The sequence below is a fragment of the Palaemon carinicauda genome, chromosome 11, assembly GCF_036898095.1.
Source record: "Palaemon carinicauda isolate YSFRI2023 chromosome 11, ASM3689809v2, whole genome shotgun sequence".
NCBI classification, from domain to species: domain Eukaryota; kingdom Metazoa; phylum Arthropoda; class Malacostraca; order Decapoda; family Palaemonidae; genus Palaemon; species Palaemon carinicauda.
The window spans coordinates 117752560-117767820 of NC_090735.1; the positions used below are offsets into that span (position 1 = coordinate 117752560).

Genomic DNA, 15261 nt, shown 5'->3' on the forward strand with positions numbered 1-15261 from the left:
TAAACTGTATGAAAATATTATAACAATGAATCGCTTAATTTTCTAAATAAATATAATACACGATTCATGATATTTATATAATTTTTGTAACTTTTAGATAACGTACCAAATGAAACTATAAGCAGATTCAAAGCCACTTTGCAGTATCCAAATTTGGCCATGAGGTTCAACCTTAATATCAGTGACTGACTTCTCAGAATTAAGAATTAGTCTCGGTTACTCATTTAAGCTGTTCGTCATAGTAAGACAAAGACAATATAATGAAGCCTTCCTTAGTCGACTTTTTACTACTAATGAAACAGGTCTCGCGAAGATACTGAAGGTAATGCGAAATTAGAGCTTTTGATATCATTAGAGCTTTTAGGTTTTTTATGCTTATATAATTATATCAATTTGTGTGTATAGCTATGTATTTACTATATTGATATTGTCTTTATATACATTTACACACTCAATTATATATATATATATATATATATATATATATATATATATATATTGTACATGTGTATATATATATATATATATATATTATATATACATATATATATATATATATTGTACATGTATATATATATTATATATACATATATATATATATATATATATATATATATATATATATATATACTGTATATATATATATATATATATATATATATATATATATATATATATACATATATATACAGTATATATATATATATATATATATATATATATATATATATATATATATATATATATATATATATATATTCATTCATCATCGTCATCATCATCAAATATGACTAGTCCACTGCAGGACAAAGACATTAGACATGTCCTTCTACTCCCGTCTGCCTATGGTCTTTCTATATATATTCATTCATCATCGTCATCATCATCAAATATGACTAGTCCACTGCAGGACAAAGACATTAGACATGTCCTTCTACTCCCGTCTGCCTATGGTCTTTCTATGAGAGTCTATGCCCTCAAATTTTCTTTTCTCTTTAATCCATCGTCTTTATACTTTCCCTTGCTTCGTTTGCTCACGTATCCATTTTGCTTTTTTTTCTGTCTCTTGTTGTTATTCCATTCACTATTCTTCACATAGCTCTTTGATGTGTAATAAGCTTATGTTCTAAGGCTTTAGTAAAGTTATTGTTTACCAAAAGCTCTCCATCCTTCTTTTAAATTCTGTCTTGTGTCCTTGGAAAACACTCAATGTCTGTCCTAATTACGTTTATTCGTTAACAATCTAGTTCGTCCGTAACCCTTATTTATTGTTTTTCTGCATTTTCATTGAACGTTGTCTTAGTTTTACTTATATTAATTTTTAGTCCTACTTTAATGCTTTCTCTATTCAAATCTTCTATCATCTTTTGCAATTCCTCCCATGTTTCACTAAACAGAACTATGTCATATGTCTCTTCTTCAATTACACAAAAAATGGATCATTGTGAAAGATTTTCGGTGATAAACCTATTCTACATTGTTTCGAATATTGTTTTTTCTGTCTGTTCTTCAGCCGCTGATTTTCATCTTAATCTGTTGGACAGAAACTTATGGTCTATTAAATTTCTTATTCCTGATCTAGATATTAATCTTTGGCACCATTGTTCAATTTGTTCTTAATTCTGACCAGCCTTTACTTTCAGATCTTCCCGGACAGTAACCATCCTGTATGTAATACTAGGAAATGCAGTTGATTTTGATAATCAAGCCCTCTACATCATGAGGCTCAATACTACACAGCATTCTAGAAATTTTATCCCGGCTATGACAGAGTTGTGGAATGAGCTTCCTATTTGGGTAGTTGAATTAGTAGAATTTCAAAAGTTCAAACTTGCAGCAAATGTTTTGATGAACAGGCGTACATAAGTGTCTATTTACAGTTTATATATGTCGCTGTTTCTAAAATGTTTTATTTTGATTGTTTATTACTTTTCATATGGTTTATGTATTTCCTTGTTTTCTTTCCTCATTAGTCTATTTATCTTTGCTAGGGCCCTTATGCTCATAACATCCTGCTTCTTCAGTTAGGGATGTAGCTTAGCTAGTAATAATGAATATAATAAACTTTAATTGGTTAATATATCCCCCATTAATATCAAATCCTACATTTTCCTAATCTAAATTTTTAAGAGACTTCTCGGCAAGTTCTGAATAATTTAGAACAGCCGCAGACGGAGTCTCCCTGTCTAACACCTCTCTCAATCAGAATGTTTTCACTATCTTTATATATATATATATATATATATATATATATATATAAATATATAAATATATATATATATATATATATATATATATATATATATATATATAAATATATATATATATATATAATATATATATATATATATATATATATATATATATATATATATATATATATATATATATACAATGGTTTGATTTTGGAGTGTCCTTCTCCTAGAAGAGCTGCTTACCATAGCTAAAGAGTTTCTACTACCCTTACCAAGAGGAAAGTAGCCACTGAACAATTACATTGCAGTACTTAACCCCTTGAGCGAAAAAGAATTGTTTAATAATCTCAATGTTGTCAGATGTATGAGGACAAAGGAGAATATGTAAAGAATTTGCCACACTATTCGGTGTGTAGGCAAAAGGAAAATGAGCCGTAACCAGAGAGAAGGATCCAGTCAGAGGACTCAATAACTCTCTAGTGGTAGTATTTCAACGGGTGGCTGGTGCTCTGGCCAACCTACTACCTACAATAGGGCTTAGTGTGTCATAGGGAATTCGACTTACTGCTGATTATCCTGTGTAGGTGTAGGTGGCGGCAAATAATGTTTTTCTATCGAAAGTATTCATCTCCAAGTCAGCTGTTAAGTGTGAAAGTGGCATATTTCATTTTTCCTTCCTTTAGCTGGTAGTCCATTTAGGGGGAATTAATTCTATAAAACGGTAGAAGGGTTGTAAAAAAATGTCATTAACTAAATTATTTCAAACTTTTGCTTAAACTTTCAAGATTCATTAATTGCTTAACTGTTCATATCATAGTTAGCATAAAATCTCATCCTAATAAAGATAAGAATTGTAAGTACAAGTTTACGTCAAAGAACAGTAAATTCGTACATACAAAATTATTCTATTCGCCTACCCAGCGAAGATCATCTCTCTGCTCGTTATCAAGCCAAAAGTCTCAAGTTATGGAATCTCGAGTTTCTGGATAACTCCCAACTCGGTACTTTCTGCTCTTCTACTGGTGAACAGGAAAAAAAGATTCTGTGGAATTACTTTGAACTTTCGGGCTGAAAAGGCAAAAATACGATGGAAAGTTTAAATATCCCATTATAACTTACGTTTTTGCATCGCTCTTGCTAGGTCTGTGTGTAAATTTTCTTTTTGCCTTTTTTCTTCCATTAATCTATTCGTTTTATATTTATACTTCATCTACTACATAAAGCTTTAAAACATTCCCCTTTCACGTTTTTAATTAATTCCCTTATTTGAGGTTGTTTTTGGAGAAATCATATCAGTTCATACAGAGGAGATCCCTGCTATACTTAAATGCACATCAACTTTCACCATTAAATATCATCAAATAATTCAATGTATTTGGTCATTAAAGCTTGCACACCTTGTTTTACTTTACAATTCTTTGAGTTAGTTATTATGTAGAGAAACCCTTTCATATCGGTCCATCGAACTATAAAGTCGGAAACTATATTCTGCGAATCAAATTTTATCATTTTTCCATAAAGTTTATAGCAATCATCTTCAGAGGAAAAGTCCATTAGCATATATCTGTCTTAAGCGTTTTTAGCCACATAACTTATTAATGCGCCGAGTCCTCTCAGAGGAAGTTAGGCTAAAACTTGACACTTTGCCAACATAATGGCTTCTAGTTGAATTCACAAATTTCCATTGATTACTTTTCGAAAGGAGAAAGAATTTCTTATAAAAAATAGAAAATCAATAGAAAATCAATCAATCCAGATAAGATTCTATAATGCACGTGTAACAAGCAACACAACATAAAATAAGAATGCTCTCTCTCTCTCTCTCTCTCTCTCTCTCTCTCTCTCTCTCTCTCTCTCTCTCTCTCTCTCTCTCTCTCTCTCTCTCTCTCTCTCACGCTAATTTCAACTTTATTTCCATTACCGTTATTATACTGTCAAATCTAATACCATCGTTTACCATATAAATCCACTCTTGGTCCCCTCTACGTCTCCTTCAAGCGTACGACAAAAATCCTGAAGTGGGCCATGCTTCAGGAGGCAGTTTTTTTTTTTTTTTTTTTTTTTATAATGCAAAGAAATCCATGTCAACTGTTATTGCTCTTACTTTTGAGTGCCCACTGCATCCCTACTCTATGATGCCAGCGACATTGTTGTACAAGCAATACTCGAAAAAAATTATCGATGAATCGCTCCGCCTATTGTCCTTCCTCGTTAGAAAACTTTCCAAGGCAGAATCCAGCTACTCTACATTCAACCGTGATCTACTGGTGGTGTATTTGGCTTTCTGTCACAACCGTAACTTTTTAGAGGGCACATCCGTCGTCATTAGCACGGACCACATGCCTTCTGTGTATGTCTACACTCTACATTCCAACTCCTGGTACATCTGCCAACTCCGACATCTCTCTGCCATTTCTGAATACAACTGATCATTCAGCACATCTCTTGAAAACGGAATCTCATTTCCGACACCATTTCAAGAAACAAACTGGCTTCTTTCCACCTGGGAATGGATTAAAAGGCTTTGGTAGAAGTCTTGGTAACGAGAGGGCCCAAGTATCAAGCCTGCAGGACATCATGAACGTCTGTCCGTTGCGAAGATATCACACCCAATGACTCTTAATACCACCTCTAAGCCTAATTTACTTCACGGCTACTGAGATTAAAGTTCATATGTCCATTGTATTACTAAAGATGCCAAGGATTAGGTCCATTCCTGTACTTCTTGTCAAACTTCAAAGATGCATTGACATACATATTCATGTGTGGGGACTTCTCCTCAACCTCAGTGTCGTTTTTCCCACATTCACGTGAACGTGATTGGCCCCTTACCTATATCACAAGAACATTATAACCTTTTCAGAGTCTTTGATTGCTCCACTTGTTGGTATGAAGCCATCCCAACGCAAGATGCAACATCAGCCTCATGTAATGCTGCCTTACTTTCCAAATGGATAGCAAAATTATGCATATAAGGGCATATTACTTCTGACATCGGTACCACTTATCCCTCTCAGTTGTGGCCATCATTAGGGCATCTTCTCGGCATCACCCTACATCACACTACCATTCCCAAGTACACCATGGATGTTTTAGTGGCATAAATGGTATCTGATGACCCGTTGGTCATCCCTGGAGAATTTTTTCAGTCTGCCGCCACCTCCGATGATCTTCAGAGCCTATGTAATTTTGTGAGGAAATTTACCCCCTGCCGTCAGACTTGCAAACACCAAGCAAAGCAGAAAATACAGAAAGACCTACATATCAAAACTGTTATGCTGGAATCACACTAGTAATTTCTAGCTCGAAATTTTGCCAACCTCCAGGCAATGATAACGTCACACTACTATCTCGAGGTTCCAGGAACAAATAAGAAAAAGTGTTAACAAAACCAATCGGCTGACATCATCATGACTCCCATAAATTTTCCAACTGTTGCAGTAAAATGTACTATCGAAATATTACGTGAAGTATAAAATTCTACAAGTACCACATGATGAACAAAGCATATTTTTTTTTTCGCTTGAGGTTTGTTGGACTCAAGATTGCCAAGCAATAGCACGTCCTATCTGCAGCAAACATCTTGTTTATTTACATCCGAAGTCATGCTCACGGTTTGTGCTCGCTGCTTCTCTTCCAGTTAGGAAGCAGATATCTCAAGCAACAAGCTCTTCTGGTGTTTTTCATTTTGGGCAGCAACAGCTTGCTGCTGGCGAAAAAAAGCCCTAGTGTGATTCCAGCCTTACCCGTCTTCATGTACACCAACACTTGCAAGTCGATGCATACTCTCCCAGGCACAGGCCCATTCTTTGTCACTCGTCACACTCCGAAAGCTTTCCTCCTTAACGTTCATGGAAAAGATGACTGGGTCACGATTGACTACCTAAAACCTCCGTATCTCCAGCAAGACAATATGACTCTCAGGCAGGTCTTCCTCTTTCCCATGCATGTCTAGTTTGGGGGAGGGGGTCCCTTTAATACACGTACAACAAGCAACTCCACTTTTTCCAAGCAGCATGCTTAGTAATTGCTTCAGACTCCAATCACCTTGACAGAAAAAAGTCTTTTAATGTAATGCACCCTAATTTCAACTTTATATCATTACCATTATTATATTATAAATCTGTATGTCCATGAACAGCTTGGTTAGATGGCGTGAAATAGACCTGAGAAAGGAAAGGATTCAGCATCCAAGATGGGGATAGTGTGTGCAAGATGGAGGAGGACTGCGCAGCATGTGTAAGAGGGTTTAACGCAATGCTGGTATAACTTCTGTAGAGGCATATAAAGGGGCTAATGAGATATTTTATAAGGGGATCATTCCCGATTTATCTGTTCAAATATAAATGTTGCCGATATTATTATCATTTTTTTTTTTTTTTTTTTTTATTCTGGGACGCCATCTAATGTTCAGGAACTCAACTTGATGGTGAAGAAAAAAACAAGATCATATATATATATATATATATATATATATATATATATATATATATATATATATACATATATATATATATATATATATATATATACATATATATATACATATATATATACATATATATATATATATATATATATATATATATATATATATATATATATATGTATATATATATATATGTATATATATATATATATATATATATATATATATATATATATATATATATATATCATCATCAGAGAAGGTGGCGGCAGCCAGTAACTTACATTTCTCAAAATGGATAGGGAAATAGGCAGTTCTAGATATCCATTTATTATAAATCCCGACGTTTCGTGATCGTCATTATCACAAAAATCATACAACATTTTCCAGCTGTTGTAGTAAACTTAATTCTTAAGAATCCTCTCACAGTTGGCTCGATTTTTCACTTTAAGGATCGATTGAGCCCTTTGATGTCCTCTGGTGTAGTGTATCAATATATTTGCCCAAAGTGTAACTGTGGGACCTACGTAGGATCTACCAAGATGTTGTTGAAGGTCAGAATTGATTCTCATAGAGGGGTTAGTTTTCGAACAGGTTGCCGAATATCCAGCCCAGAACATTCAAATATTCGCAATCATACTAAAACGTGCAAAATAAATATTGACAATAAAGATTTTAGCATTATAGGGCAAGTATCTAATTATTCTAGAGTCAGTTTTGATTAAAAGACTGGTTCCATCGTTAAACACCCAAGCTTCCTCCATTCAATTGTACTTGTCATAGGTTTCTTTGTTTTGTTCTGTAGTTGTTGGCGCCATTCAGTTTTTATTTGTGCTACTGCGAGGTTGGTTCCACTTCTCTTTTATGCATATTTTTACTTGATTTTTTTTTTTTTACTAGTTTTTACTTTTAATATACATTTGTATATTAGCCTACTGTTTCTTAATGTTATATATGTACTTCCTATTTGTAGCCCTGGAAGATGTGATAATGACGATCAAGAAACGTCGGGATTTATAATAAATCGATATCTAGAACTGCCTCTTTCCCTGTCCATTTTGAGAAATTATATATATATATATATATATATATATATATATATATATATATATATATATATATATATATATATATATATACATATATATATATATATATATATATATATATATATATATAAATGTCTGTGTGTATATGTGTGTGCTTACATAAATGTTTGTGTGTATACGTATATGCTACCTCCCCCAAATGTATCGTAATACATCACCATGAAAGAGACTACCTGACTCCAATGCGAACGAGGGATTTATTCCTTTGACCAATCCAGAGTCCATTTTCATGCATTAATAAAAAGCAAATATTTTCAAGTCCATCGATGTGTATGTTTCCTCTTTCGCCATTTCTCCAAAAAGAGTATTAAAACTAGGACTGATAAATTTGGGGTGATCATGGAAAATCTATAAAAAATGAAATACGCCGGAGTAAGAGAATGCGAGAATAGGAGTGAGCGAGATCAGCTGATTGGTACCACATCCAGGCAACATTTATGATGCATGAAGTCAATGGATGGGTTTATGCTTCCTTTGCACATTTCAGCTTTGCTTTTACGCTTTCACTCTCCGTCGGAGTATACGCACATTCAGCGGGTGATATTTGGAGTAACATATTCATATGCGTATCATCCTTTCAGTTTGACAGTTTCTTTGGTCGTAGTTTAGTGCAAGATAGATTTGGTTATATTATCCTCTTTTTAACAAGTTCGACGACAACTTAAAGAGTTACAAAAATCCGTATGGTGCCAGTCACTTAGCGGGAAATAATTCACTACTATTTGCCTATTCTTGCAATGGTAACTTTTGGTATCAAACTTCGTAAAATGTGATTTCTTTTTATCTAGACTTCAAAATGAAAAAAAAAAAGACATTCTACGATTCCTTTTCCAAAATTTAAACTCTGATTTCCCTTTTACATGAAATATCACTTCAAAATATTCAACATCTCGTTAAAAGAATTCAATCTAAAGGATTTCCGCCTAGTTGGTGACCCACCTTTCACACCGGGAACTATGTAATTCTACGTCGTTTGATTTTAATGGGATATAATATCACGTAGTTGCCCTTTTCAACTTAAATGCAAGTCATTTGAGAATAAATAAGTTGCATCTTGAATTTCAGTCCCCTAACTAATTCTTGGGATGTGCAAAGTAAACTAAGTGACCTTTTCACGTGATATTTTACATTACAAAGTATAATTGATAGATGAGAAAATTTACTACATTATGAATAGTGAAATAGTAAATTAGAAAATTAACATTGATAATGAAAAGGTAAGATCATACGCCAGGCATCAAGAGTAAAAAGCCGAAAAGACATCTAGTCTCTCGTCTTATACCCAATCCGTCACCGTGCTGCTAGTGACTTCATCGAGATTTAGGGGGCCATTTCCTCCACACCCAAAGTTCTCGTTACTCCACCAAGTTGCTCATCCACTTATATAACCGTTGGTATACATGGGTTGCTAAGATAAACCGCTGAGCCCTTTCAACTGGACTCCACAAGATACTAAAAGAGTTGGAAGACCCAGGCTACATGGTTGAGGACTATGAAGCGTGAAGCACGAGACGATAAATGGAGAGCATTGATTTAAAAGCTCAAGATAGAGCCAACTAACAAAATCTAACAGAGGCCCTTTGTGTCAATAACGTAACAGATGATGATGATTAATAGGAAAAAAAAAATCTTGAGGGCAGTAACATCTTTACAGTAACCAAAGGTCTGGAGAGAGAGTGACGTTACACTGGAAAATCACCGGAATCAGTTTAACAGACCTGTCTAAGTGGATATCATCTCATACATACAATTTTGATTCACGTTGCGAAAAATAAATTTCTCATTTTTGTACCAATATCCTTTCAGATACGGATCTTTAAGGCTTATTTATTGTATATCCTCAAATTCCTTGTCTACATAGCATACTTCACGCTTCAGCTTCTTTTAGATTTTGTGTGGGATTAGTACACTTGAAAGCACAGTGGTGTGCAAGTGGGCTGTTAGTTTATAACAGAGAGGCGAGAGGAATGAAACTAAACTTTATTCAACAGATAAGGAGCTCATATACAAGTATTTGCAAGCAAAAACCTCACATAAATTCAAACTAGCGTAGGGGAGATCGAGATATGCAAAGAAAGGAAAATACCATTAAAGTGTATGAGCATGTGTGAAACACACGAGGTACATGGCTCCCCCTGAAAGAATACTTACATGTGAAATAGGGCACCTTGCTCTTGAGAGGCACACTGTAGGGGCGTCAATTTACAGGAGATACGCAGGCTTAAGGTGATCAATAGAGACCCGGTTTTCTTTGCCACAAATATTAATCAAAAAAGCTTTCATTTTGTGATGTATCACAAGGAAAGGGCCAGTGCAAGAGGGCATTAGCAGTGGCTTGCTAGTGTCATTGAGCAGAAAAACGTGTGACGGCTTGTGCAAATCGGTCGGTAAGTGAGGCAGCATGGAGTAAATTTTCCCACAACATGATATAGGTGCTGGAGATTGTCGGAAGAGGTTGGCAAAGGAAAAAAATCAGCAAGGTCAACTAACAGGTAGCCATACATCGTTTCAGCTGCCACGCCATCCAGGGCATCTTTAGTAATGGTCTTTAGTCCTAGGAGGACCTGGGGAATCTGAGTAAACCAGTTGAAATCATTGCATTCGGACATCAAAGCTGCTTTGAGGGTGTGAGGAAATAATTCAACCCTTCTGTTGGCTACGGGGTTGTAGGCAGTTGTATGACATAGTGATGCCCAGGGGATTTGCTTATGATGTCCATAATTGAGGGGTGAAATTTGTACCCCTGTCAGATGTAATATGCAAAGGAATACCAAATCATGCTATCTACCCTGAGAGTAAAGCGGACATACATGAGGCAGACGTTGCAGTTTGCATGGGGATGGTTCAGGCCAACGAGTTGAGTGGTCAATGACGGTAAAAAGGTAACGATTACCTGTCCTGGTGATGTGGGTAGGGGACCTACTACGTCAACATGGATGTAGGCAAAACAACGCTGAGGCAGAGGAAAGGTGCCCACTCCTGAATCCATGTGTTGATGTACTTTTGATGATTGGCATGAAGTACAGGCGCTGACCCAATCCTTACCATCCTTAGTAATGCCATGCCAAATTAACTTAGTCTTCAGTTGCTGTACAATAGATCAGTGCAATTGATGTGAAAGCCCATGAATGAAATCAAACACCTGACAGCACATAAGGGCTGGTATTCATGGTCGTGGTCTATTAGTACTGAAGTCATAGAGGAGGGTGGCATTGGAGTCATCTAGGGCGACGTCTTCCCAACAGAGGGATGTGGAGGATATCCTACTTGCTTGGTACTCTGGATCTTTTCGTTGGGCTTCTACTAAGGCGATGTAATCCAATCCCAGGCATCAGCAACAGCATTTATTTTCCCAGGGACATGTTGAAGGGTGCAATTGTATTCAGACATAGAGGAGAGATATAGGAGTTGACAGGTAGACCTGGCTTCAGACTGTCAAGTGAAGGCGTACACCAGAGGCATGTGTTCCGTGCGACTGACGAAGGTCATACCGCCTACAAGTTATGAAACTGACGGACAGTCAAATGTATCGACAGCAATCCGCGGTCAAAGGTAAAGAACCCGGATTCCACCTTGGATAGTTTCGTATTGAAAAAGGCCAATGAACAGGGCTAGCCATTGACCACCTGCTAGAATACTTCATCAATAGGAACACCACTGGCATTGATGGGGAGAAGCAGAAGTGTATGTAGCATGGGAAAAATGAGAGCAGCAGATCTTTTGGCTTGCCTTTGAGAGAGGCGTAGAAGGGAGCAAGAGTGGCAGCGATGGCTGGTAGGACTGGGGGATAATAGCTGATCATGACCAAGAACTCTTGTAGTGCTTTCACGGTCAGAAACGTGGGGAAGTTCTCCACGGCTACTGCCTTCTCAAGGAGGGGGTGGACTCCTTCAGGAGTGATGCAGTGCCCTAAGAACGATTAAAATGTTGTACCGGACTACAAGGCAATTCTGTTGTAGGCAGTTGAGTACGATGCGTAGGTGACGGAGGTGTTATTCTTTGGAGGAAGGAACACAATTATCTCATCCACATAACATACGTAGATGGGAAGGTCTCCAAAGATGCCATTCATGAGGCGTTGAAAATTAGCACAGCATTATGAGGGCCAAAACTTGAGTAATTGAAGGTGTATATACCAAAGAGGGTGGTGATGCTGGTCTTGGGGATGTCTTCTGGGTTCATTGACACATGATAATACCCCTTCAGGTGGTCAAGCATGGAGAAAACCTTCGTTTTGTGCCAGTAGGAGGTAATGTCAGCAATGTTAGGGAGGGGATAGTGATCCAGTTCTGTCTGCATTTTCAGATGCTTGTAATCCCAACAAGGGCAAAGGAAGCCATCTTTCCTCAGAATGATGAGTAAGAGCTTAAGACCTTTTGGCAAAGGACCATTTCTTCCATTTTGGTGAACGTTTGTTTAGCAGCTGCCAAATGAACAAATGCCAGACGCCTGACTCTGGTGAACACTGGGGCCCCCATCATCTTACTATGGTAATAAATACCATGTTTGGCAGGAACCTTGGACGTTTGGCAAAGTTCTGGACGCATGACTTCTGGGTACAACGTGAGGAGGTGGGTGTAGGCATCTGTGGGTGCACTGATGGGGAGAGCGAGGTCGAAATGGGGGAGCTGAACAGGTGCCGGTGAGTAGGAGCCTGCGTTAACTAACTGTCGGTGAGCAACATCAACCAGGAGGTCAAAATGGTATAGGAAATCCGCACTGAGGATTAGCAATGTGACGTCAGCAAAGGAAAACTTTTAATACTTGCTCTCAATGGATAATATGAGGGTCTCGTACCCATGTATGGGGATCCTTGATCCGTTGGCAGCTATCAGGCGGATGTCGGAAGGCTTTGACAAGCCTACGTCATGTCCTGGCTGTGGCCTTGATATAAGAGAATGGCAAGCCCCAGTGTCTACAAACATCGCATGCTCACACTGCATCATGTAAAAAGGGAAGATTAATGATAGCGAGGGCCACTGCCACAAGCAACGGTCTACTTACAAGTCTTTTTGGCGACTAACAACCGTTCGCACATTTCTTCGCAAAATCCGCGCGTGGTAGTAGCATAACTGCAGCCGATGGAGGTCAGTAATTGGCTGTAGAAGTCGTTGGTTATGGCGTGAGTGAGGGGTGGCATATGTCGGTGGTGGCCGGTGTGACGGTCTGAACGATCCCCCGGTCATAGAATTCTCCTTGATAATCTGCGCATGCGCGAACATTACCGTTTGCCAGTGCATACGAGGTTGATGTTTTATTTTCCTGTATTGTTAGCGTGCGCAGCTCAACATTACCGCTTGCCAGTACATACGAGCTTGATGTTTTATTTTCATGCGAGCGAAGCGAACTAAAGGCGGAAAAGAACTATTCTGCAATGTCAAGGAGAATTCTGAGACTGGGGGATCGTTCAGACCGTCACACCGGCTTTGTCATTGCTACGGCACATCATGGGGTTGGCGTCTGTGTCCTACCGCAGTCTATCCCAGGATCCTGTTCTATCCTACCGCACTCACATCAGTATTTGTCGATCTTATATACATGTGTATGTAATTTCAAGGTACTAAAATAAATTCAAACGCTGCACCATTAATTTGTTTATAAATCCTCAAGCAAATGGAAGACAATTGGGTTTCAAACTGGTTACAAATTTCAGTTCCATTAGTCGCACAGAAATAAAGGTGAAAAAATAAATATTAATTATATTGAAAGAAAACTTCATATAAGTTTGCTTATACCAAATACATTGAAAATTCGAAAATTGGTATATATGTTTTGAAGTCGTTTTTAAGTAACATTAGTAATGATATGCAATTTATGTAGCAGCCCGTCCAATTAATAATTGCAGACAAATTTTCAAATAAACTGAAAGTGAGAAATTATTAATTATTTGTATTTCTAAAGAGTATAATTAATTACTTTCATAAATATCTCGTTTAGTTTTAATTGTTAAAGGCCCCTGCTGCCACTGCAATGATATAATTATATTTTTAAAGATGATTTTCGAAGAAATATTTACAAATTCTTTAATGACATAGGTTAAACTATTCCTTACCTTCAGCGCTTACACATTTCTTAAACTTTGATAGGATACGGAACCATATACTTTCGAACAACCGCAAAAGAAAATCTGTTATCTTAGCGACCTCCACCATGGAACAAGAACCATAATTACGTTTTAGACAAATAAACAGGATCCGCTTTATCAACAAACCCATGCGTGACGGCAAAAAGTAGAAAGGCTGATTATTCATTTGCATAGCAAATTACGGGCCAGAGGTTGCAGCTATTGTGGAGTCTTAATGCTTATGACACCTCAAAGACAATAATAAATGACGTTGCTTCTGTGTAAACAGCTACTGCAATCTTGCACCAACTGTTCCTAATATTGAGTCTTCACTAATATTTTATCTTATTTTCTCTGTGCTTTGTTAGATTATCTCGCTTTTTATTGGTAATACAAAATTTTGAAGTGTTTTAATTGAAAAGTAATGAAATTTTCATCAATCCCCTCCCACCCTTTTGATTTTGTTATGTGAAATAAATTTCAAGCAATGCATATCAGTAGACTGTTTCCTATTCTTTTTGTAGCCTTCAACTTGGCAACGGAAAAATATACACAATTTCCTATTATGTGACGCTAAACATAATTAATATCTCATTCCCAATTGTTTTCAGTATACAACTAGAATGGTATCTTTGTAATATAAATTACCGAGGGGATGCTTAGTTATAAAACGTTCAGTGACGGTTTATTTTTATCGGAAAACTCATTACCATATTTTAAACAAATTGCGATCAATAAATCCATGAGAAAGTAATACTTTATTTAATAAATATAGATTTGTTTACCAAATTAATTCATTGTCTGTTTAACTAGAAGGTATTTAACAAGTATTTTTAAAGAAAAGCTAGAAAATTTTCTATTAAAGAATATATGTTTGTATACAGTATATATGTATATATATATATATATGTATGTATATATATATACATATATATATATATATATATGTATGTATATATATATACATATGTATGTATATATGTATGTATGTATGGATATACATACATATATGTGTATATATGTATATATATTTATATATATATATATATATATATATATGTACATATATATATATATATATATATATATATATATATATATATATATGTACATATATATATATATATATATATATATATATATTATGTATATATATATATGTATATACATATATATAAATATACATTTATATTTATATTTATATATATATATATATATATATATATATATATAAAAATTTATATATACATATAAATATATACATTTATATATACATATATATACACACATACACATTTATATATACATATACATATATATATATATATATATATATATATATATATATATTTATATACATATATATATACATACATGCATACATATATACATACATACATACATATATATATATATATATATATATATATATATATATATATATACGCATGTAAATATCACACA

General features: G+C 35.6%; 1 protein-coding gene across 1 annotated transcript; it reads right to left on the bottom strand.

Moving 5' to 3' along the window:
• Positions 1-12079: 12079 nt before the first annotated feature.
• On the bottom strand, positions 12080-12873 carry LOC137649447 (uncharacterized). Its single transcript, XM_068382431.1, has 3 exons — positions 12738-12873; positions 12498-12648; positions 12080-12452 (listed from the first exon to the last, which is right to left on the bottom strand). Exons 1-3 carry the CDS (start codon positions 12871-12873, stop codon positions 12080-12082), a joined length of 660 nt encoding a protein of 219 aa, XP_068238532.1.
• Between the last annotated feature and the right edge of the window lie 2388 nt (positions 12874-15261).

Excerpts from the sequence above, each read along its gene's own strand:
- LOC137649447 (XM_068382431.1), bottom strand. The coding sequence starts at position 12,873 with ATGCCACCCCTCACTCACGCCATAACCAACGACTTCTACAGCCAATTA. Across the intron at positions 12,649-12,737 it reads GTTAGTCGCCAAAAAGACTT|ACACTGGGGCTTGCCATTCT; the intron begins GTAAGTAGACCG and ends CGATGTTTGTAG. Across the intron at positions 12,453-12,497 it reads ATATTATCCATTGAGAGCAA|TGCGGATTTCCTATACCATT; the intron begins GTATTAAAAGTT and ends GCTAATCCTCAG.